At 39.9% G+C, this 26770-nt stretch overlaps 1 protein-coding gene across 13 annotated transcripts in view; it reads right to left on the bottom strand.

Annotated features, from left to right (window-relative positions):
• Positions 1–1616: 1616 nt before the first annotated feature.
• The window catches only part of MLIP (muscular LMNA-interacting protein), a 301030-nt gene continuing 275876 nt past the window's right edge, over positions 1617–26770 (bottom strand). For 10 of the 13 annotated variants that reach the window (XM_010848558.1, XM_010848555.1, XM_010848554.1 and 7 more), the window contains 2 exons: positions 13479–13594; positions 1617–3398 (listed from right to left, as the gene is read on the bottom strand). In XM_010848558.1, the coding sequence (XP_010846860.1) occupies positions 13520–13594 (75 nt within the window). In that variant the 3' untranslated portion in view covers positions 1617–3398; positions 13479–13519. The remainder of the gene's footprint in view (positions 3399–13478; positions 13595–26770) is intronic. The other 3 variants (XM_010848551.1, XM_010848557.1, XM_010848548.1) reach the window with 2 other exon arrangements.

A 26770-nucleotide genomic window follows, 5' to 3' on the forward strand; every position in this document is an offset into this window, starting at 1 on the left:
CTCTGGGAGTTGGTGATGGACAGGGAGGCCTGGCGTGCTGTGGTTCATGGGGTGGCAAAGAGTTGGACATGACTGAGTGACTGAACGGAACTGTGATCACCTCCAAGATAAAGTCATCACACACTAAATACTTGTCTTTAAATCTACTCACCAGGGAGCCCAAATAAAGACAGCCTCAGTACCTGTCTGTTCCACACCTAGTGCATATCTATCCCTGCTACCTTCTTCCCTCCAAGCATCCACTGTGCTCCCAAGTTGCTCAGGGCAGTGACACTATCACCAACCAATCTGAAAAGCACGCTCTTTTCCTGCTTCTCCCCACAATCAACTTGTCCATCCCGTGCCTATGCTCTCAGCACTCTGATCTTTGCTGAGAAACTGAACAGATTGGACAATGGCACTCAGATGCAGCTCGCTTTGGTAGAAATAACACAGTAGCGAGAGCAAAAGGCCTGGTGCTGGGTTTATCCATCACTACCTTGGTGACCTCAGTCAAATAATCCTTCAGGTTCAAGGTCTTTTCATCAATGATATGAAGAAAAAATACCTAAGGGACAACTGCACTGATTTAGAAGGTCTAGAAGTTTCTGAGAATTGGAAAATTTAGCATGGATAGGACAACATGTTCAAACAAACTTCCTGTCTTAAGCACTGCCTTTGATGATGGTAAAGCCTGAGTTTTCATAGTTCAGATCTTCAAGTACAGAGAAGTTGGAGACATAAGAGCCCTAACACATTGTTGTGGTAATAAAAATGAGGACTTACATTCAAAGGAATAGTAATGTGGAAGGATGTAGTCCAATTAAGCAGATCTAATCTGATTATGCAGACTTAAAATCAAATAATTGTTAACCTGTGTGTATATACAATTCCAGAGAAATTCTCATAAAGGTACATAGGAGATTACGAGAAACCATATACAGTAAGTCCCGTACCTATAAACAAGTTCCATTCTGAGAGTGTATTCATAAGTACTGTGTGTTCATAAGTTCAACAGTTAGCCTAGATGCCCAACTAATACAGTCGGCTGTATAGTACAGTACTGTAATAGGTTTATAACACTTTTCACCCAAAAATACATTTTAAAAAAACGAACAAAAAGTAAAACATTTTTAATCTTACAGTATAGTACCTTGAAAAGTACAATAGTTCAGGACTGCAGCGGCTGGCATCGAGCAAATAGGTGAGAAGGGTTACTGACCAGATGATGGACAGGAGGTGGGAGATGGAGCTGAAGGGTCATCAGCAACAGGAGACAGGACAAGCTGCAGTTTCGCTCACACCTGATGCCGATGGCCCAGGGTCTGGTTACTTACTGGAACCAGATGCACATTCACATCTTTGAAAATTCACAGCTTGAAGGTTCGCACGTAGGGGACTTACTAGACGTCACACTGGTAGGGGGTAGAGAGAGGCGCTCTGAGAGCTCACCCCGGGGCAGGTGGGTAGCTGAGATGTGAAGGGGGCAGGTGGGTAGCTGAGATGTGAAGGGGGCAGGTGGGTAGCTGAGATGTGAAGAAGGACCTCAGGTAGCTGAGGCATTTACAGAGCAATAGAGCTTACAGACCACGGGGTGAAGTGGGGAAAAAAAGAAACAAAATATAAACTATAATATCATTTATGTTTATTAAATATATATGCAGCAAAAAAGAATGCACATCTTCAAAACATATATAGGTAAAGAATATATATCAAACACAAGAATGTGTACCTATAGCAGGAAAAGAGAAGATAGAAATCCTTAGAAAAGTTAATCAATCAATCGTCTGAACAAGTAGACAGGAGAGGGGTCTTGCCCAAACTTATAAGAGCAATGAACTAGGGAGTGTGATCGACTCAACCTTTTGTTCTCAAAGATGAATGGACAAACAATTGAATAAATGGCTGTCTTAGAACCTGATTATCTGGTGTTAGTTCTGTCTTTAGCATTTGCTAGCTTGATTTAACCTTTCGGAGCCTCTTCTCACAAATATAAAAATATTGCTCTTCTCACAAACATAAAATATGAATACTCCTATTACCTGCCCCACAGGCTCATTGTGAAGGTTAAATCAAATTCGTGGTGCTGGACACATCATCAGAACACAGTGTATACTAGAGATGATGTCAATAATGTAAAACGATGCCTCACACAATCTAGCAGGTAGAGAAGTAGTGTTTGGGGGAGAAGAAATGAGCAGAAAGCATTACTAGGGCTCCACTTCTCCTCACCCACTAATGAAGGAGATGATGAGGACTTTGTATTTCCAGGCACCAACTGGAAATACAGGATGTTTTTCTTCACTTCTGCTCCATCTTTATTGCTGCAATACAACAATGGAGCCATCCAAAATGGTGCATGGAGGATGAGGAGGCCAACTGTTCTGTGGCAACTCTCCTTGCTTTGCCCTGGGCAGGATGATGAGGGTGATGGAGAAATGGTCTGAGGGCGCAATGGCTCCAAGGAGAATGTGAGTTGGGCACGAGGGTATGCAGTGTCTACCGAGTCCTCTGCTACCAGGGGCTCGATGTCCAGAACCATGGTGGATTCTTCATTGGTGTATTGCCCCAACTGGGCAGACAAGACAAAAGCAGCCACTTCGAGAAGGTGAGGACTGGAAGCTAGGGGTGGCAGCTAGAAAAGAAAGGGAACACGGCCAATATGGCGGGCACTGGGTGTGCTAGAGTGGGCGGCTCCCGGGACTGTCTGCGACAGGGTGGTTTGCTCTCCGGTCTCGGCTGCTCCCAAGATGATGGGTACACACTAACTCTGAAGCAGCCTCTGCAAGAATCACGTGGTGACAGTCAGAGAAACAGTGATGGAGGACAGCTCAGCAACACGACCTACACTTGACGGTCTGCACGTCCCAGGAAGCGCAGAACCCAAACAGGACAACAGCGCGTGTTTGTGTCAATACCAGCTTTCACACCTTCAAGAGTTTCCCAGTGAAGCCCTGAAAGCAGGCAGGGACTCCTTTGCAAAAAGCTACTTTTTTTTTTTTAATGTGTAAAAATAATTAAGCAGTAGGGAAATATAACCTGATTCAGACAGTTACGTATGCATAAAATAAAACTGGTGTTGAAAAATCATCACGCCCATCCGTCTATTTCCCCATGTTTCTTTTTTATTTGCCTGCTAAACAGAGGGGCGTGTTAGTATTGCTGTCAGCTTAATGGAAGGCATTCAAGGCTCTAAGAGTGGTGGGAGAAATGGTAGGGAAATCTCTTCTAAGCAGGGTGTTAGTGACTACTGCCATGTTATATGTCCGCAGGGAACTTTTTTAGTTTCACTGCAGCTCATAAGGAAAACACTAAGGCTGAAAAAAGAGTGATAAAAGTTAAATCTAGCAAGTGATTAGCACCAGCGTTCCAAAAACTTCAGCCCAGCCTGAGTGTTCACTTCCGCTCGATCTTCACTGCTGCAAAATAAGAGGAAACAGTAGTCAGGTTAATGGAGACAGAACTTTAAAAAACATGCCCATTCATACCCAGGTATAGCATTTCATATAAAAATGATTTGGAGTAGGAAGTTTTTGTTTGTTGTTTTTCTCAGTAGCTGTTTTCTTTTTTGTTATACAGTTAATGGTAGGATAAAGACACCCGGTGGTACCTTCAAATCAGACCCCGGTCTCTCCAGAGCTCAGCACAGCAGTTCTGACCTCCTGCAAGGGGTGACAATGGCTTTGAGGGGCTGGTGCCACCTTGAGGAACAGCCCTGCCATATCCCACCCACAACCCTCATCCTTCAATGACTTGGCTGCTGCCAACTTCTTCTTTAGTGTTAAATGCATCATTCCCTAAAATGTAGCCTCTAAATCACAGAGAAGGTAAAGTGAATTGGGATTGGATTTCCAAAATGGGACATTACAAAAGCAGGAGGCAGCAAATGAACCTCTTGCCTTTTTTTCACATATTAATTCCATTGGCTTCCCAAGGCTGCTATGGAGTAGTGGGGTGGTTCCACTGATTTTTTTATCCTTCAATCTCTGTTTGATAAGATTACATGGTCTGGAGCAGATAAGGTAAACTTAACTGAGTGGAGATCAGTATTAGCAGATTATACCAGTCTAGAAAGAAGTATAAAAGGAAATATCAGAGAGGAGGACAAAAGAGAAATTTAGTTCTAAAACTGTACTCTAATAGAGCAATGTGATAAAATGACATTGAAAAGAAAGACTATAACTATATATTTGCAGGTGCCAATGCATGGCTATCAACGGAACATTCCAAAAACGCTAGTGGAAATTGAGGGAGGTCAGTGTCTCTTCTGCAGGCAACTCTCTGTTTTGTGATTTGTTGTTTTTGTTTTAATTTTGGGTCGGGGGGGGAGTATGGTTGATTTACAAGGCCATGTTAGTTTCAGCAAAGTGATTCAGTTACACATGTATATGCATTATTCTTATTTAGGTTCTTTTCCCACATAGGCCATCATAGAACGCTGGGTATAGTTCCCTGTGCTACACAGTAGGCCCTTATTAGTCATCTATTTTATACATAGTAGTGTGCATCTATCATAGGAAAAGGAGTATAGTTCTCTGTGCTGTAGTAGGGCCTCGTTGATTATTTTATATATAGCAGTGTTTATATGTCAATACCAACCTTCTAATTTATCCCTCCCTCTCCCCCATTTCCCCCCAGTAACCACAGGCTTGTTTTCCACATCTGTGACTCTGTTTCTGTTTTACAAATCAGTTCAGTGTTTTTATTTGTTTGTTCTGTTGGTTGGTTTTTTGTCCTGAGCCAGACCAAGGGGTGAAGAAGCCACGGTCTGAGAGAGCTGTGGCTCAGAGCCACTCCATCGGGGATACGGGGGACGTGCAAGGCCTGAGGGAAGCAGACAGGAAAACTGCATGCAGCAGAGCCAAGTGGCTGAGCAGGACAGAGGAACAGGACATGCCCGAGTCATGGAGGAGAGCCTTCCTTTGCCAGATTAGGAGGAGGTGCAGGAAAAGTTGCTAAAAACAAGAGGTAGCTGCACTCCTGTACTGATTTGTTCTGGCCACAGAAAACCAATAGTCATGAAATAAATGAGTTGTAGTTTTCAACATTTGAATTCTCTGAAGTTTTAGAACAAAAGGAGAAAAATGCCTCAATGACATCACCTCCTTTTTCCTTCTAACAAATAAAAATGAGCATGTTTTTTATTTTCCTGAGAGTAGCAACATTTGGTGGGCTTCCTGGGTAGCTCAGATGGTAAAGAATCCACCTACAGTGCAGGAGACCCTGGTTCGATTCCTAGGTCTGGAAGTTCCCCTGGAGAAGGGATAGTCTACCCACGCCAGTATTCTTGCCTGGAGAATCCCCATGGACAGAGGAGTCTGGCGGGCTACAGTCTATGGGGTCACAAAGAGTTGGACACGACTGAGCGACTAAGCACAGCAGCAGCAACATTTGGTATTTGAGATATTTAAAGAAATCATCATCTTTGACTAACTCTTATGAAGGGCTATGTATTTTACTAAACACTTTACACACATGAATGTAAATCTTCATAATCCTTTACTCTAACTTTACAGAGAATGAAATTGAGGCTCTAAAAGATTAAATACCATGCCCAAGAACACAGTATTCGTAATTAAATACTTATTTGTTCAATGCTTCCCGTTTGTTTTTGTTGGTCATACAGTCATTAGTTTGTTTCATCCATATTAAAGCATATAACATGTTTGACTTGTAAATGGTAAACTCTGCCCCAGAAGAGTTTCAACAGAGAATTTAAGGATATACGGGATTATAACATACAATTAAATATTGGACAAAAGGCCCTCTCAATTCTCTTTCAAATGTAAGATGTTATAATTATAGAAATAATTAGATCAGATAGCAGAGGACTGGGCATCTCATGCCCTGACACCAGGCTGGGAAACTGAGCACCATTTCTCATCTCCTCTGAACCCACTGAAAGGTCAAAGCCGTGTTTACCACCACCATTCAGCAGCTGGTTTGAAATGACATGATGTTATGACAGGTTGAGTCAACATTTTATACCTTTTGTGATTTTTCTATTTTCTTTGCCAATCTCAATGTAGGTAAGGAGCTGAATTACTCAGGAAAAACAAATGTCTACATTTAAGAAATATGTAAATCATTAATAAAATAAATACATTATTATTTTCAGGCTACTTCCCAGCAGTGAAGGCTCAGTATTATATCCTGTCATCAGCTGTACAACAAAGTTATTTTGAATAAAAAAATATATACAGGAAAGACCATAAGATATTCAGAAAATTGCAATTTTGAACAGAGTCACATTCCAAAAGTGGTTTTTGTTTAAAGTTAACTTTAGGTAATAAGTGATGCAGTGTTGTGAAACTTTAAGCCAGTGTGACAGAAGCACTTTCTTAAAGAATGTGCTGTGTAAATTGATTTTTCCTTCCCTTTCAATATATAACCAACTCTGAACAATCTTATCTGTCAAATGAAAGAGCATGATCTATACATGTCTTCTTGTAAAGATGAAGCCAGACTTCAGGTATACAAAGCAAATTGTCATTTCCAGAAAATGTATCTAATAATTTATTAACAGTTACATATTAATTTTTTCTGAAACATTTAAAATATATTTTGGACATTTGCATAACTACTAAAGTTGGTATAAAAATATAACATCTAGCATCAGAATTTATTATCCACAAGACAGAAGTGACAAAATATTCAGCAGCTAAGGTCCTATGTGGATAGGATGGTAGGTAGAGAATGCAGGTCTAACGGATTCTAGGAAAGACAATGTTGAATTTGGAGTCAAAAAAATTTAATATCTGGTGACCTGAGCCCTGAATAGTTATTAACCCTGATTCTATTATTTTGTTTTGTTTATCTCGAAAAGCTAATGCCCACAAGAAGGTCATTCCTTCAACTTTCCGACTTCTGCTCAGCCTTTTACCACGATTCATTATAATATAAAGCCCAACATGAATCTATTGAAATGACTTTGAAGGAAAAACCCCCAAACTGTCAAACCCTCACCACTCCTATAATATTTATAACTGAGTCCTGAGAAAAGAAAAATCAATGAGACTTGTTTCTCTTTAGTGGCTATTTTAGAATCAGACTCTCAGATTCTGGTACTACTTCATATCAGCCAGGTGTAAGGACAAATAAAAATGTTTGAGAGGCTTAATTACCCTTGCTGAAAGTAAAGGAAGAAATTTCCCTCCCTTGTTCTTAGAGCATTTGTTTCAGAAAACTTGTCTCCTCTCTTGGAAATGGAGATACATCCTTGTGAAATCTAGATGGGCATCTTATCAGTTTTAAGACTCAGAAGAGCCTCAAGGACTTGACAACCATCTCCTTTAAAGGTAAACATCCAAGGAGATAGAAGAAGCCTTATCTCTAAGTTTCTCCTAGGTTCTCAGGAAGGATGGGAGTCTAACTTTAGTTGACACCTGGCTCAAAGTTGTAAAAATAGCTCCTGTCATAAAGATAGGAGAAGTTTCTTTTTCCTTTATATAAAGTCAATGAACTAACACAGGTGGTCCTCCCAATTACCAGGTGATTTAGAATGAGCTATGTGGAATAAACACTATTTGTCAAGTCCTCTTATCTGAGGGTAAATCGAATTATTGTTTATCTCGAGAATGTATACATAATGGGTTAAACCTACTTGGCTATATGAAGGGTGAGATGTCTTCTGTCTTTGTGATCTTTTGGTGCTTGTGATAGACATCACAGTCTGGTTGAATGCTTAGTCAATAATAAAAGTGCTTTCTCTTCTCTACTACCTTTGTGAGGAGGACTCTTGGGTTGGTAAAAAATATTTATTTTAATTTTATTTCCTCAACACAGGCTGTAGGCTTTCAACACAGAAAGGTCACGTTGATAAGGTTCAATGCTGCAAATCTGGTGGTCAGATATCTTTCTTTCTATTTTTCCTTGCCCACCTGGATGCCTGGGCAAAGTAGGGATCTACCCAGGTATTCATATGAGGTGACCTGGACCTCCAACCAGCTGTCAATCAAAGCATATGAATCTTCTTTTCACCAGTAGTTACAAATATACAGATACCAAGTTCTTCTATAAGGTTACAACCTTGAACACCGCAATCCAAGATTTATCAAAGTTTGATTTTGATAAATAATATTTATGGGAAATTGCTTGCAGGGCACAGAGTGGGCCCATTCCTCTTGATAATTCCATTTTTACCCTTGAATCAAACAAAAAAATGAAAGTGGCTTCCATGGACAAATAACTTATTTTTCTCTTTTCTGTGTTCTCATCTGGAGAATAAACATAAAGGAATGAGACACTTGTCCCATAAAATTAGAACTTGAGACATCAATGGAGGTTCTGGAATTAAAAATAAAATGAACACAAAATCTTCTATACACCACAGCAGTAAATCGATCCTAGACGGTCACCTTGCCAGCAGAATTGTTATCTTGTCAACTCAAGTATTTATCAAAAATCTGCAAAGAGAAGGAATAAGAACACAGGAGAAGAATTTGCCTAGTATGTGTTTTATGAGCAAGTAGTGACTGATTAGCTCTCCAGTTGTGTTAATAACAAATGGATCTGAAAGTTCAGAATCAAATGCATATTTAATCTGGGAAATCAATTGAGCCTCAAGTTAAAAATGAAATAGGCCTAGGATTGCATGTAGCAGGTGATGTGAAGACTGGCAGGTCGGTTATATCTCATTCCCAGCCTGACTTTCACATTTAAACTTGTAGAGAGAGCAGTGAGCTATCTGGACTGGTTGTGGATCCGAGTCGCTGAATTCACCAGACATGAGGAATACAATCAGAAATGATGAAGATGACTGTTAATGGAAATTAATTTTTTCTAAGTAACTATAACCAGAAAGCATTATCTCAGGCAGAGAGTCTGCTCTAAATGAGATGGTGTTATATGTTCACCTACTGGGAGGTAACTGCAACGATGTCAACAATTGTTGATGGGAATGTAAATTGGTAAAGCCACTATGGAAAAGAGTGTAAAGCTTCCTCAAAAAAAAACAAAGACAGAATTGTCATAGGATCCAGTAATTCCACTCCTGGGCATATATCAAGACAAAACTAATTCAAAAAGATACATGAGCCCCTATGTTCATAGCTGCACTATTTACAATAGACAAGACATGGAAATAACCTAAATGTCCATCAACAGATGAGTGGATAAAAAAGATGCGACGTGTATACACACACATATATATATATACACACACACACAACTACATATATATATATACACACATATACATACACATATATACACATATATACATATATAAACACATACACACATATACATATATACACACATACACATATACACACATATACACATACATACGTGGAATACTACTAAGCCACATAAAAGAATTAAATAATGTCATTTACGGCAACATGCGTGGACCTAGAGACTATCATACCAAGAGAAATAAGTCAGAAAGAGAAAGACATATACCATGTGAAATCTCTTATATGTGGAATCTAAAATACACCACAAATGAACATATCTACAAAACAGAAATGGATATAGAGAACAGGCTTGGGGTTGCAGGGGAAGTGGCAGAAAAAGGGAGAAAGATTGGGCGTTTAGGATTAGCAGGGGCAAACTACTATATATGGGAGAAGGCAATGGCACCCACTCCAGTACTCTTGCCTGGAAAATCCCATGGATGGAGGAGCCTGGTGGGCTGCAGTCCAGGGGGTCGCTAAGAGTCAGACACGGCTGAGCGACTTCCCTTTCACTTTTCACTTTCATGCATTGGAGAAGGAAATGGCAACCTACTCCAGTGTTTTTGCCTGGAGAATCCCAGGGACGGCGGGGCCTAGTGGGCTGCCGTCTATGGGGTCACACAGAGTCGGACACGACTGAAGCGACTTAGCAGCAGCAGCAAACAGCAAAGTCCTACTGTATGGCACAGGGAAGTACATTCAATATCCTTTGAAATAAAGCATAATGGAAAAGAATATGAAAAAGAATGTATATATGTATAACTGAATCACTTTGCTGTACAGCTTAAGTTAATAACAATACTGTGAATCAACTGTATTTCAATGAAATTACTTTAAAAAAATAAATGCAAAGGAACTCAAAAGAAGAAGAAATTTATGCAAGTGACCGTCTTTGAAAACTGATCAGCCAGCTGTTCACCATGGTTAAATTCATTATTTAGGGATCTCGCCTTCTTCTTCCTCAGACACAACTTAGCAACCGAACAACAACAAAAGCCCCTGGACTTAGTTCACATCAGATGTTACGCCCAACCCCAGTCTAAGTATTTTCCAAACCTTGTGTAGAATGTCAAAGGAAAAAGAAAATATTCGGTTTTATTAACTCAGTAACAGTGAATCTCAATGTAGAACAGATCTCTCAAATGTAACCTACCATAGCTTACACTATAGGCTAAACTTTTATGACAGTAGACAGGAAGAATTTGTGACCCAAATCTTACTAATGCAAGTGAAGTGAAGTGAAATCGCTCAGTTGTGTCCGACTCTTTGTGACCCCATGGACGGTAGCCTACCAGGCTCCTCTGTCCATGGGATTTTCCAGGCAAGAATACTGGAGTGGGTTGCCACTTCCTTCTCCAGGGCATCTTCCCAACCCAGGGATCGAACCCAAGTCTCCCGCATTGCAGGCAAATGCTTTAACCTCTGAGCCACCTGGGAAGCCAGCATTCCCTAAAGCAATGTTGTTTTATGATTTCAAATTTTTGTTTCCAAGATTGACTTGATTGGCTTTTCTAGATGACAATGAAGGAGCTAGAATTTGAGGCTCTCAACTCTGCTCATACATGTAAATCATCAGCAGAGATTTTAAACCTGCCTTTGCCCACCTCTAGAGATTCTTGACCCACTCCAGTGTTTTTGCCTGGAGAATCCCAGGGACAGGGGAGCCTGGTGGGCTGCCGTCTGTGGGGTCGCACAGAGTCAGACACAAGCGAAGATTCTTGATTCCATTTTCCTAGTGGAAGTGCACTTTTGGGCTTTAAAAAGTCCTAGGAGGGGACTTCCTTGGTAGTCCAGTAGCTAAGACTCTACTCCCAGTGCACGGGCCACAGGTTAGATCCCTGGTTGGAGAACTAAGATTTCACAAGCCACTGGCATAGCTGAAAAAAAAAGTCCCAGGAGATTTTAATGCTGAGCCAGAGCTAAGAACTACTGTCCCAGATGAGCAGCTGAACTGTTTTGAGTTAGCTGTTTTTAAATGGACTTTATAAAGTATAGGGCTTATAAAAATAATGACCAAATTAAATCCCACATTTCAGGCAGATTTGTTACTAGCTGAGCCACAAGGGAAGCCCTTTCAAATGGACTTTATAAAATATAGGGCTCATAAAAATAATGATTAAATTAAATCAAGTAAATCTAAGGTTGTTTTTAACTGAATACCTGAACTAATTTGAAAAACTAGTGCCTACAAATAGCAGGATCAAGCAAAAGAAACAGCAATCTGGTAGTCCGAAAGGCAGGAAATGAGAGAAAACCAAGAGGGGAATTCTGAGATCTGCCCAAGGTCCTTCCATGAATGTCTGTTTGCAATGGATTGGTAACTAGCACACTTTACTCTCTAGACCATATGGTCATAAGACAATAATTGCATTATAAAAACAGGTAGTTTACTTGTTTGGTGCTTTGAGGGTAAATAAATACCAAAAAGAAGATTTGGGGAAAGTGCACAGGTAAATATTACTGTTGATCACACATCATAAGAAATTATCTAAAGTTATTAAATCACTCCCCTATGTGCCAGTATAACTAAGCAAAATCCTGCACATGGATGCCTAAAATGGTAGTTTAATTATCAAAAACATTTCTTTATTTTTTTTAGTTTGATATATATTTATTTTTATTGAAATGTAGTTTGATTTACAATTTTATGTTAGTTTCTTGTGTGCAGCAAAGTGATTCAGTTATACATATAATATTAATATATTATATATAATATATATAACCCCTAATGGAAAAGAATCTGAAAAAGAATGTATTTATATATCCATAAATATATATACATATATTCTTTTTCAGATTCTTTTCCATGATAGGTTATTACAAGATACTGAATATGGTTCCCTGTGCTACACAGTAGGACCTTTTTTAACTATTTTACGCACAGTAGTGGGTATCTATTAACCCACACCTTCCAATTTACCCTCCTCTCTTTTTCCCTTATTAACTTTGTGATTTTCTATATCGATGAGTATGTCTGTTTTGTAAAGAAGTTCATTTGTATCATACTGTAGATCTCATGTATGTGATATCAGATGACATATAGATTATCAATAAATGGATACCCCTCGGCCCCAGTTTCCTCCTCTGTAAAACGGGAAAAGTAATACTCAACTTACAATGTTTTTTGAAGATTAAGTAAAACAATGCATCTAAAGTGCACAGCATGCTAACATATAGTAAACTCTCAATAAATTGGTAATTATAATCATTCTTAATGCTGGCATGTGTACACAGAAATCAACAGGCTTCTGATAAGAACTGCTAAAATTGTTCAGCAATACAAGTTAGCTACATGTATCAAAATTTTCCCATTACACCAATAATCCTGGTTCTAAAAAACATCAGAGATATGGTCAAGGATACAAATCCATGCCTATTCATAGCATGCCTTTATATTTTAATAACTAAGGTTATAGCAGTGGGACACATCAATACTGTATGTTAGAAATTTCAAAATTTGCATAAATTGGGATGTCAGTTTATGAAATATACCCCAAACTGTGGAAAATATGCTTTGGGAAAAATTCAGATTTCATTTATAATTTTATTTGGAATTTTATTATTTTTATCTCTCTTTTGTATTATCGTATTATATATATTTTTAAACTTGGAGGCTACACAATTGAGCATGACTAATTTGTAAGGGTATCTAGAATGAATGAATGAATTCACTTTTTACCTCCATAAAGACAAGTCCTGTAAAAAGTACTTTTTTCCCTCACCTTTACCACTTTGCCTAAAGGGATATAGAAGAAAACAATGCTCAATTAGTCTTGCTCGACAGAAAATTCCATTTTTTTATAGAATTTTTTCTTGCCCCTTTGGTATAGCATTTTTTAAAACTAAGAAAGGTCTTTTCACTTACTTTTCTCTGTCAGCTCAAATGTGAAAATGGCTCAATATTTGAATGAAATTTAGAGCTATATTTGCCTGTATATTTTCACTTTTGCCTGTATGCTACCCACCACGTGCAAAATTCACGTGGGAGTTGGAAAACTGAGCTACCAGATGGTCCTGGGATTCCTAACTCAGAAGACACTTATAAATATTGTGGGACATGCACTGACCTTCTAGAAAAAGAAAACAACAATGGCTTCACATAATGAATCCAGAGAGAAAAATCACAAAAATAGATGAGATAGAAGTAGTTTGTGATCAAAGTGGTACATACACGGGCACCTCTAGTACCACCTTCCACATTGAGAAGCAAGAATTTACTCCTTAACTATCAGATGCTTCTGAACAACACAGAGTAGGCCCGTTCATTCTTTCTTTAAAATAAAACAGATTTTATTAATTTTTAATAGAAGATTGGCTTACTTCTACAATCCAGTATTACATGGAGATGGATAAGCGGATGTTCAATTATATTCTACATTTACCTCTTTGGAATCAAGGGTTTCGTGTTCCGGAATAGCCATCATTGAATGACTCAGCTTCACAGAAAAGACGCCCAGGATGTGATCAGAGATAGAGGTAAGGAGAGATAAAAGTTTATATTTAAGTTGGCAGTTAAATGATGATGCAAGTATAGTATTGCCGATCATAGTAGATTCTACCAAGTGTAAACATTAAGATTTAATTGTTACTAAAAACAAAGGAAGATATTCTTAACATAGAAAAAATTTTTAGCAGATGGTGAATCCTTAGAGCCTAAAACCACATCTTATTTCTCTCTGCGTCCTACATACACTCGAACAGTGCTTGGCACACAGCATAGACAGTTATTAAATGTTTACTGAATGAATGAACTGTTAACATACACTGGCAGTTCTCAGAGAGAGGAAATGAAGTTAAATCTATTTTCTCACAACAACCCTCAAACTGAAACGCTTCAAAGCAAAAGAGACAAATCATGTTCAGACCAGCAATGCAGGTGCCTCTGCAGATAGTTAATGCTATATGAAATGTAAAACACTGTGCACTACTGTAAACATAAAGAATCTCAAAACACAAGGGCTTCATAAACACTGCAGTCTTACCAGATGCCACCACGATAACGCAGTTTACAACACAGTGGCACGTTAACAGAGGGAGGTTCTTTGGTTTTATAGGAATTTTTTTATTATTGCATGGGTTTTCTGAGCACTATACACACCCTTAAACCTATTAGGAAAGAAGAAAGTCATAGATATGCAAGCAAAAGAGGCAGACAGAATGAGGGACACAGACAAGGGGAAGGCAATCATTTGTAATAGATCTGTTTACCCCCTTTATTTTTTAACCGTCTCTCCTCACTCCAGCTTTAAAGTAACCACGATACTTGATTTCCCAGAAATGTCCCAGCTTCTACTATGATCCTGGGCAAATCCAGGCTATGGAAATAATTGCCTGCCCTTTACCCTCATCTTATCCTGATTTGATCAGTGAATCATCAGATCAGTAACCAGCTCCAAGGCAATTCGGAGGGTCCCAGGAGTGCAGCCTTGGCCCCAGGAGGACATCACCAGTGGCTGCCAGGGAGGCCAAGGAAGTCCCATCTCCTTAAAGTTTCCTGAAGTTTCCCTCTGTTCTAGCCCATGTTCAAGAATGTAGTCTGCTTTTATTTAAAGCTATAGCTTTGTTAAATCTGTCCCAACTGTGAAATACCCTGGGTGTCAAAACATCAGGGCTCCTAGAATCCTGAGATCATTACTTTAAATGGAAGCGTGATCTGGCCCCAAACCAACTAGAAATCCAAACAGCTTTCCAAAATTCAGCTGAAAGCGCTTGCTTTCCCCTGTTGATCAGGGTCCCCTGAGACCCTAAACCTGGCTTAGGATCAGATGCTATGTACCCCTTCAAAACTCAAACCTGAGTCCCGGAGACAGCAAAATCTTAAGCATACCTAGGCTAAGTGGTACGGTAATTATATGAATCATCAGAATCTATACAAATGTCAATCTCCATTCTTCTAAGATACAATAGGATAAAAATCCTGAAATTTGAAAATGTTGTCCCAATATTCAACTGACATTGGAAAAGCAATTGAGTAATTATCTGACATCTATTTTACATTTTATTTTTTCAATATAGGTATTCATTCATTTAAATCCTAAAATATATTTTAATCTGGAATTTCAAAAACTATGTGTGAGCTATCTTAACCAACAAAAAATAACAGCAAACGACTGATTCTAATTAACTGGTAATCCCAGATCACTTATATTTGGCTTTGGAATGCTTTCTTCTATTTATGATCTTGTGACCCAGCAGGTTTGCTTTTTGATTATCCTTGAGGTGACTAAAAACATATAAACTGTGATACTGTTAATGGAGTAAATCATAATAATTTATAGTTTCCTCACATGACAAATTCATTATATGTATGTGTTTATATAGGCTTCCCTGGCGGTTCAAGTGGTAAAGAATCTGCCTGCAATGCAGGAGACCCATGTTCCATCCTTGGGTCAGGAAGATCCCCTGGAGAAGGAAATGGCAACCCACTCCAATATTCTTGCCTGGAGAATCCCATGGACAGAGGAGCCTGGCAGGGTACAGTCCATGGGATTGCAAAGAGTTGGACAGGACTGAGCGACATCACTCACTCACTCATTTGCTTATACAGTGTTAAGAGCAATCTAGTGAGGTGAGCACTAATTTTACCCTGTTTCACAAACGAAACAAAAGCACCAAGAGATGGGATGATGACTTCTTCAAGGTCTGGAGCTAGTAAGTGGCAGAGTCATGATTGGAGTCTGGGTGACAGTCTCTGGAGATGGTGTTTTCAAAGCAGCGGAAAGTGGTAATACGCCGCTGGGAAGACGCTCAGGAGTGGGCGGTGGGGACAGACAGACGGAGGGAGTGGGGTGTGGGGGCAGACAGACGGAGGGAGTGGGGTGTGTGCCACGTTGCAAAAGGGAAGGCCAGGTGCTAAAGGCAAGAGCATACAGTTCAGAGATCAGAAGTAGTTCAGAGTGTCTGGGGCAATGGGTGTCTCCACACAGGAGACGCAAGAAAATGAAGCTTGGATGTCAGACGAGGATTCTGGGCTTCATTCTCTAAAGAGTGAGAAGTCCTTGAATCTCCAAGGGAGACAGGGGCACACGTGATCAGATTGTCACGTCAAAAGACATCGCCCTGGCTAAAGAGCAGAATACAGATGGGGGAGGAGGGGGTGGAAGACCTGCAGGTAATCAGAGAGAAAGAAAATAAAGAAGGTTTAAATGAAAGCATTACCTTAGAGAATAGAATGAAGTCAAGTTTCCCTGGGTGACCCTAGATCCCCCCTACTCTCCAGGGGGAGTGAAGGAGCGTCGGGTCGACATGTTGAAATTTTGTTGATTAGGGAAGAAAAATCACAAAATGTTCCAGGGAAATACAGTAAGCCTCCTACATACGAGCCTCCGAGTTGCGAACTTTCAAAGCTGGGACCACCTGCGCATGCGCCTGCATGTCCAGTCACATCAGGCATGAGACGCACTGCAGCGTGCCTCCCTCTCCTGCTGCCGACCCCGCAGCTCCACCATCTCCCACCTCCCCTACCCTCCATCAGTAGCTCATCTAGCCTGTTCACTCGATGCCAGCCCCTGTATCCCAGCTATTGTACTGTAGACTACTGTACTTTTCAAGGTATTGTAAGATTAAAAATGTTTTCTTTTGTGGGTTTGTTTTTACTGTTATCGGGTGAAAAGTATTATAAACCTATGACAGTACAGTACTATATAGCCAATTGTGTTAGCTGGGTCCCTACCCTAGTCTAACTGTGTTGAAATTCTGAACAAATTGGACTTACAACACGCTCTCCGAACAGAACTCTTTTGCATGTAGGGGACTCACTGTCATGCTGAGGTTGGCATGCATGCTGAATGCAGAGGTTTTGTAAAGCATAAGAGCTGGAAATGCCACGTGAGGAGAACAAACATGGCAGGGACAGCCTCTCATAGTCAGAATGAGAATGAGGACACTAAAACATGGAAATATATCCCATATGTTAATAGACGGATGACGTGTTATCCAGAGAGTTAGTGGTTACAGGAGGACGGCGAGAGTCCTCCCAGCCTGATTACTTGGTGGTGAATGTGCTGGAGAACAAATTACTATTTTGTCTCAAAAAAAAAAAAATACCCTGAAAAGTTATTAGCTTTATCATCAGACCTTTATTCAACATAGACAGATCAATGAAATGGAAAGCTCAGGTGAAATGAGACAAAACATCCTTTCATCCCAGATGGAAACTCCAGTCCCAGATATTGTATAACACTCATCAGACCTTTGCTCACTCACCACTGGGGGCTAATCAACAAGCGGTATTTGAATGAAACCTTCGGTTGAGTTTTATTACCCTCTTGATCACAGCTGCCACCACACAAATATAAAGCCTTGTGGAGTATTTGTCACCTGTGTGGGGCTTCCTCATAAATGTCACTGCATCTCCAGGGCTAACTTCTGTGACAAAGACAGATAAAAATCCCCTCCAAGCAACTGGAGAGACTCCTACAGCGAGAAGGAAAAAGAACTATGCCAAATGTGGTGAAATCACTTAATTAAGTCTTAATCTACCTGAGGAACTGCATCCAGAGCGCTAGCTTTTATGAATCAGCTCTCGCTCCTGCTCAAAGATGTAGCAGATTTTTCTCACCTGCCAGAAATGATGAACCTGAGGAAGTGCGGCAAGAAACGTTCCCATTTTTAAATCGCTGAGGGTGCTACACCTGCTTTTCAGAATTCAGTCCTCAGGATTGCTTTTTAGCTGAACCACAGCCTCTTGTAAACTTCCTTCACTCTATTCATCTTCAGGAAGCTATCCCCCCTACTTCTGTCTCCTACCGAGATTTGTGAACCACTCAAGCTAGAGTGTAAACTTAAGAACATCTCTCAAAAACAGACATGACAATTACCGAAGGGGCACCTACATAGAGGTCTTTGCTTCTGAGTACAGTGTTGTCATGGTGAGACTGTGAGCCACTGGATGCTGTGTCCTTTTGATGCTATTCACCTTTAGGTTGACTGGACCTGGTACAGAGGCCACGCAGCAGAGGAGACACAGAACGTATATTGAATAAATAGTAATGAAAGAGGGAAGGAAGGAAACAGAGGAAAGAGTGTTTTCTGACTTACAAAACTATAGAAATTCTGCATTGGTGAAGAATTGGACTTGTTTACTACATTCCCCAAAGTCTTCTCACTGGTAAGAAACTTTGCAAACTAGGGATGCTAAAACCAGTTCTATGGCACTTCTGCGTTCTGCTTAAATCCCTCACGATTCTTCAGCTTCAGGAAGACAAATATACTATGATATCCCTTACATGTGGCATCTGAAAAAGTGGTAAAAATGAACTTATATACAAAATAGAAATAGACTCTCAGACATAGAAAACAAACATGTGCTTCCCAAAAGGGAAAGGTGGGAGGGAGGGATAGACTGGGAGTTTGGGGTAAACAGACACACACTACTGTACATAAAATAGATAAACAACAAAGACCTACTGTATAGCACAGGGAACCATATTGCATATCTTGCCTATGATAAAATAATTAATAATTGCCTATAATTTAAAAGAATATATAGATATATATGCACGTGTGTGCTCAGTCACGTCAGTTGTGTCTGACTCTTTGTCGCCCTATGGACTGTAGCCCGCCAGGCTCCTCTGTCCTTGGGATTCCCCCGGCAAGAATACTGGAGTGGGTTGTCATGCCCTCCTCCGGGAGATCTTCCTAACCCAGGGATCGAACACACGTCTCCTGTGTCTCCTGCATTACAGACAGATTCTTTACCCACTGAGACACCTAGGGAAGCCCATATACATATATGTATAACTAAATCACACTGCTGCACACCTGAAGCTAACATAACATTGCAAATTAACCATCCTTCAATTTTTTTAAAAAAGGGGAAACATAATTTAAAAAAAGGACTGAAGTTAGTCATCAGTCTCTGAGTCAAGAGATTCTACTTGCAGGTTTGTGTCTTTTTCTCTTGAATCGCTCAAGGGGCCTGCGACGCTAGGCCTTCAGGCATCCTGATCTGCACAGGATCTAACTACCCTTGTTAGATGAAGCTACTCTCCAGGCAGCACAGTGCCCACCACTCCCAATGAGGAAGGTCAAGGACCAGAGATCACCTAGGATCGTGCTTATACCTAAAAGTCTGGTTTACTTCACTCACTTAGGGGGTCTGCCTGGCCAAACAAAACATTTGAGATTTTATTCCCTGATTCACAGCATATCCCAGCACTGAGGAAGCACTGGGTAAGTCCTGTAATTTTCAGATTCTGATGCAGCAGGTCTAAGGAGCGGCCTGCATGTCTAATGGGTCTCAGGTGAGGCCAACAATCCCAGAGGTTGAGGAGCCAGACCCCAGAAAAGATCTGTGTATGAACGTATGGAACCGATGTGTTGCTCAAATATTTGTCTATTGACAACTGAAGTTAGCTATATCCAACGTTCTTAATCGATTAAGTTACACAGAAGTTGTGTAATTAAATACTTTTCTACGAAGGGTTTTATTGAGTAAGTGTTCATGGGCCAGACACTTTGCTGGATGTTAGTGAATGAATAGACATTGTCTCTCCTCTTGGAGACTGCACTGCAATGGGAGAAGCAGATATTAACTATATAATCAGGATTCAGTTCAGTTCAGTTCAGTCACTCAGTCGTGTCCGACTCTGTGACCCCATGAATCACAGCACGCCAGTAGGCCAAAACAAACACAAAATAATGTGTTTGAAGGGCAAGTTCAGCTTGTTATGAGGGTTCATCACAGATAAAGTGGATCTGGTCTAGAACGAAGGAATCTCTTCCCAAGAGGCTGAAATCTACATTGTAGATTCTACGGAATAATCCTCCTAATAGCGAAAAGAGGGGCAGAGTTCATATGGGGTTAGTAGCTAAAAAGAAATTACTGACAACTGTGCTGATGGGAAAACAGGGAGAAATATAAGAATGGATGGACCAAACAAGTGAGAAAATCAGGAACCCAGGCTAGAGAATCACTGCGCAGGCATTCTGCCTGCGTCAGCTCTACTTCAGAAGCCAAATGGAAAAATACTCATTAAATAAATCAAGCCTGTTAAATAGGAATCTGTCTCATTGCCCAGAAAGACTACAAGCTGCTTGAGGACAGGGCTGATAATATGCTAGTACAAGCTGATTGATTTTACTGCTCAAGATTCTATGATTGGTTGCAGGAACATGGGTAGATCTAGAGATGATCATACTAAGTGAAGTAAGCCAGACAGAAATTACTGTATAGAACTGTAGAGAAACAAAACTATCATATCGCTTATATGTGAAATCTAAAAAAAAAAAAAAATGATAGAAATGAATTTGTATACAAAACAGAAATGGATCCACGGACATAGAAAACAAATTTATGGTTACCAAAGGGAAAAGGGAAATTAGGGCTATGGGATTAGCAGATACAAACCACTATATATGAAACAGATAAACGACAAGGACTTAATGTACAGCACAGGAAACTAGTCTCAGTATTCTGTAATAATCTATAAGGGAAAAGAATCTGGAAATAATATATATATACATATATATACACATATGGCCGAATCACTTTGCTGTACATATGAAACTAATACACTGTTCTGTAATAAATCAATTATACTTCCATTTTTTAAAAACGGAAATTAGACTACGTGCATTTTGAAAAATATGCCTGGGACAAAATATGCCTGGGACAAATTTAACTTTGCCTGGGACAAATCTGAGTTTGTACTTAATGAGAGCAGTTCGTGATACAGGCTATGAGGATGCAGCTGTTCATGACAGTCAGAAATATGCTACTCCTATCCATACGTCTTAAGGACGTCATCAGTATTAGCCTGGGATTTTTTTTTTTTAATTACTAAACTATTTCAGTAGCTGGAATATTTCTTTTTAGAATTTAAAGGTATAGCGTTGACTATTTCAGGCAATGCCCAAAAGTTTACACATTTGTCTATGCTACTAACTTCTGATGTAAATTGGGGAAAACCACTTTGTCTCGGGACCTCGGTTTTCTCATCTTTAAATTCTGGGTGCTAACTAAATGATTTCTAGTTCCTTCTCTCCTTGGATTATTGTGTTCATTGATAAATGCTATCTCAGGAGAAAAAAAGAAAAAAAGTTCTTCCTTTTTGGAATCTCCTGCACTGAGCCACAGCTGAGGCAGAAGTCACACCTACAGGGAGAGTGAAAATGACCTCCCTGTGGAACCTTACCTGGGATCCTTAATATCAGGTCTTAGCTGTGCCACTTGCTCCGTGGGTAAAGTTTCATAAACACTATGAAATTTCACAGCATTCTTATGTGCATTCACTGAGTATCCTCGTGTGAAAGTGAAAGTGTTAGTCGCTCATTCATGTCTGACTCTTTGCAACCCCGTGGACTGTAGCCCACCAGGCTCCTCTGTCCCTAGGATTTTCCAGGCAAGAATACTGCAGTGGATTGCCATTTCCTTCTCCAGGCAATCTTCCCAACCCAGGGATCGAACCTGGGTCTCCTGCATTGCAGGCAGAGTCTTTCCTGTCTGAGCTACCAGGGAAGCCCAAATGCTGAGCTGGAATTTGGCATGTTAATTGTTTTATAAACCTATAGGAAACTCACCATTAAGTGCTGATCATTAATATCATTATATCGGTATCTAAAGAGCAGTAAGTCTAACACCAGCAAGAAAACAGGAATTTTCTGCTTTGATCTCTGTGATAGATCTTTGGCAATATTGCTGAAGATTCCCCAACTATGCTATTTTTTTATTCTTGGCCTTCTCTCTTTGACCCCAGGAGGTCCAGACTCAAAATGAGTTAGAACCCTCTTCTCCTCCAAAGACCACCTTCGAAAGGGCAGCAGATGGTATTTTTCCCATCTACGCATTCAGCCTATTTTGAAGATAAACACCACATATCCGTGTTTACTCACATTTTTCATCTAAAATTGCTTCTTTCTCAACTGAAAAACTACTCCCCAGAGGGGATTAACCACCACATTTGCTTTCTTCACTGCACAGCTCCCGGGTTGGAATGGAAATGAAGCAAAATCTACCTTCTAACAATATTCTAGGACTCACATTCTGGAACCTGAAATTGGAATTGACAAGGAAGCATATTTGCTGTTTCTTTATTTCCTCTATCCTTTAAGGGCACAATTAGTTGCTTAGTACTACAGGCAAAGCACCCTTTTCCATTGTTCTCAGTATCTCACACTCACTCTAGTACAATCATAAACCAAATGTCTCCTTCACAACAGATAATGTTAGTGGCATTTTTCTCCCCCATTCTCTCTCTTCTATAGACTAGAAGGGGTATTAGCCATTTTATTCCAATGTGACACACAATTCCTGTCCTGCCTTAGCTCCAACCCAGCTATTCCTAAATTGTAACTAGCTATTCCCAAGTTGCAAGGAATTTATCCCAGAACCCAGGAGTGTGTCAACAGATGTCAATTGGCATATGATAAAAATTTGGAAGTGGTTTTGAAGAGGAAGAACAGGCATGATTGTGATGATGTCAATCCGTACCCCCGTCCCCTCCAGAGGCCCTGACCTGACCCCTCTCTGCTCTCTCCTAAACCGATGCTCCCAGCCACCTCCTTGAGGGAGCTGATGTGTAAATGGCTGGGAGGCAGATGAGCTGAGGATGGTGAGTCTACAGGTCAAGCAAAAGGCTGCCTCCTGCATGGTACCTGCCAGCCCCACCTCCCTGAGCTTGGATTCTGGTTCTCCATCCCCACATCTCCCTGCTCATTCTTTCAACTCACCTTTCAGGAATGATGTCAGCACCTCCTAACACTCATCGCATCTGCTATACGCCTTTGAGCTTTCAGTACCCCCATGCTCCCTGCCCCACACCAGGCCCTCCCCAACTCTGTCATCCGGCCAGGCCCTGCAGCTTGGTCTCAGTTGGAAGTCATTCCTGATTCCCACAGCCTTGCATCCTTGAGCCTTGTTGTAATCTAAGATCTCCCCTCTAGAGATTCTGTCTTCTTTTCCGATGTTCCTGCTAGAACCACAACTTCATACTATGATAGTTCTTTATCTAAATATCAAATCATAAAATAGGTGGAGTATTTACTGGTTGCTAAGAAGCCCATGGAAAAATCTGTGTTTAGTTATGTTAGTAGGTTTCAGCCATTTCAAAGCATGAATGAGATCTTTTGAAAGTCAGGGTAAAAATGCTTCCAACTTTGTCCAAGATTTTTATCACCTAGCATTTGAGACAGTGTTAAAATGTCATATAAATACAAAAACATGAACTATATTCTCAGCCATACAAGGCCTCAGAATATTTGCCAAATAAAGACCTACCTTGAAACTTGCTTGCATCCAGGACTCAAGTAATAAAAACAGAAGGAGGCAGCAAGAAATACAGAAAAGTAAAACACCCTGAATAAGTATATCATTGCCATTAAAAAGCCACAAAAGAACTATGGAAGAAAGAGAAAAATGATAACCACCACATGCCAGGAATAGAGATCTAGAATTGAATGGTATCCACATGATGAAAGACAATGAAAGGAGCCAAGTGAGCAAATAAAACATGGATACTGACAGGGGTGTATAAAAGTGAAGGTGAGTTTCAAGCCAAGGACATCGTAACAACAAAGCAGGATGGATAAATTCTAAACTAATAAATTCATGTCTTTTGGATGTAAAACTGGGAAGAAGAGACACAAAATTATAGTGATGAAAAATGTAAAATAATACGACAGAATTAATGTCATGTAACAAGATAATCTCAGACACAAAGAGAAGTCTCTCATGTTAAAATAAAAAATCAAGAGGGAGAATATCCACTTAATAAAAAACATACACAAAGAAGACATATAAAAGTTAGAAAGAAAAGAGGAAAAGATCTACTGTCCAAGATGAGCCGAAATAAAACTAGAAGAACAGCTTATTATCTTTGAAATGGAATTTAAGAAAAAAATTTTTGTAAGGGGCAAAAAAAATTATGTACTGATTAAAAAAACAAACACTGAACAAGAAAATAGAATCATAAGAAACACACATTCCTAATCCTATAGTCCCAAAGTCTTAAAATGTCCCAATGGTTGACTTGTAATACTTTGGGAGTGAACTTACACACAGCTAGGGTATCTCAAAAGTTAAGAAAGTGTGTCAGCGTCCAGTGGGAGCTAAATAAATACTTTGAAATAACCTGAGGAGAGGTCTAATCCACTGAGATATCCTTCTTCCACAAAAGAGATTTCTATTTGAATCACAGGATATATGGACCATGTGAGGGCAAATGAGCATCGTTATTTGATGACTGTTAATCAAGTGTCTAATTGTACTTCAATCAGTCATACATGGGTAAACTTCAACAAATTTAGCAATCAGAAACAAGTTTATGGTCAAATTTTAGTAAAAGAAAAAAAACAGAGGTCACATTAAGCAACAGGAAGCAATACAGGAAAAATTTTCCCTTAAGTTTCAACATGAGACTACTTGATTGTATAAACGCCATTTTCATATATGGCTTTTGTTACATGGAGTAAATAAAAGGATAACAAAGCAAATTAAAGGATGAGACCAACAATTAGGTTGAACAATGTGAAACTGGTAAGCTAACGTTCTTCTAAGTCAAGAACTGTTGAACAATACAATTTAATAGGGATCAATCTCATATATAAGATAGCTGTTTATCTAACCTTTTAATGCTGCTCTTTTTCTTAAATGTCTTTTAAGAATACATATTTAACTCTCTTTTAGACACATATATATGTATTGAACATATATATATATACACACACACACAAAAAGGAAAAATACATATATTTTAAAGACCCAGTATGAAGATAAATGCCTCCATCAGGGATTTCATTTACTTCAGAGCCCACAGCTGCCTCCTCCTACAGACCGTTGCCCTCTGCTGAGAAGGGGGTCCAAATACTGAGTTCCTTGACTCTCTATGCACACCGAAGTCCACAGCCAGTGATGACAGATGAGGGGTATCCAAGGGCAGCTCCTCTGCCTCAAGGGTGGATGACCTTGCAATTCATGGCCCACAGCCCTCTCCCTGTGAACTAGGCTATGGCTAGACTGTCTGAGATCATTCGTGCTCTTCTCCCTGCCCTTCCCGATCATGATATACACTCTCCCTTACGGGATGCTTTTGTGGAGAACCACATCCTCAGCAGATCACAAACTCCGAACCCCTATCTCAGGCTCCACTGCTAAGGAAACTGGTCTAAGACACCATGCAATGGGGATGGGGCAGGTGGCAGCTGAGTGCTGTGAAACGCAGAAGGCTCATTTTTCCTTAGTGTCTCCATCTGAACAAGGTCCAAATGAACGCCTACAACATAGAAACATGGTTCATCAATTCTAAGGGGCTGGTATGTTATTTTACAAGAGTTGTGAAATGAATCTTTCTCCAAATATCCTTTTCTTTGCTAAGAATTCCATCCAACCTGCCTTCTACTGCACATCTCTTTCGAATCAGCAAATTATTTTCATGGTGATTTTATTAAAAGTGTTATAATAAAAACCTTCAGTTAGGTATCAGCACATGAGTTTATACAGAGAGAAAGAGATAAACGGATTATTCTTCATTCCCTGGAAGAAATGTACAAGTCAATTTCTTGTGACTATATTAAGTACATTTTTAAGTGATAACTGACAATGAGATAACCCAACACGCGTCTGGTTTTAAATGCCAGCCTGTCGTTAGGCTTCTATAGTGTTGAGTTGTTCTTTCTGCCCTCTAGTGGAGAACCCAGCAAAATACTGACTGATTAATTCTTTTTCAGAACCACCAACTACTCATTGGCATTCTTTATTTTAATGTTAAAAGTCCAATTAATTTGCATTGAGCCATTTTAAACAGGAAATCCTTTATGAACATATTATACAAATGAATCCATTTCAAAGACAATTTGGCACAGGCAAACAGGTTTTAGTTTCCTGAAAAATATCAAAACATTAAAAACCAATTTTGAGTTTATAGAGCTTTTCCTCCTATTCCACCCACCTCAAAGGTTTTCTCTTCTACAGAATCTTAATAGTTATCCAATTCCCATTAACTCAAAAAGTTGTCAGAGAAATTTTAGAATTGAGCAACACAGTTTATCTTCCTGATGATAGAAAATAAATTACCTTCGTTTATTCAGACAGAAGTATTTCTCATTATGTAGAAAGAACTCAAACAGACGTTATTAATGGGGAGGATAAAAAGAGGTTTTGCTTCCAATAGTCAAGGTGACTTTTTCACTGAGGTAGCTGTGGCTACTGCTACTGCTACTGCTAAGTCACTTCAGTCGTGTCCGACTCTGTGCGACCCCATAGACGGCAGCCCACCAGGCTCCCTTGTCCCTGGGACTCTCCAGGCAAGAACACTGGTGTGGGTTGCCATTTCCTACCTCAGTGAATTTTTGTCAGTTTTAGGAAAACAGCGGCTCTCTCAGCCTTTAACTTTGGAACTGTGGCTGCCTAAGAAGGTTGGAGCCTGGGATAAAATATGAAGAGTGTACGTGGTTCATGATGAACCCAGCCTCCAGCAATCACTCACGCCAACCCACGGGTATGTCACACAGCCATCTTTAGTCCTCAGTTTCCTCGTCCAGAAACTGAAGGAAGTCAGGAGGTCTTGGTGGTTACTTAGTTCCTGTCCTGACATCTACATCCCGCCATATAACTAAAAGAAAGCCTGTGGTTCCAGAGCAGAGGCATCCAAGAACATGGTAATGCGGCTTCTCTG

The sequence above is a fragment of the Bison bison genome, unplaced genomic scaffold, assembly GCF_000754665.1.
Source record: "Bison bison bison isolate TAMUID 2011002044 unplaced genomic scaffold, Bison_UMD1.0 scf7180017864270, whole genome shotgun sequence".
NCBI classification, from domain to species: Eukaryota; Metazoa; Chordata; class Mammalia; order Artiodactyla; family Bovidae; genus Bison; species Bison bison.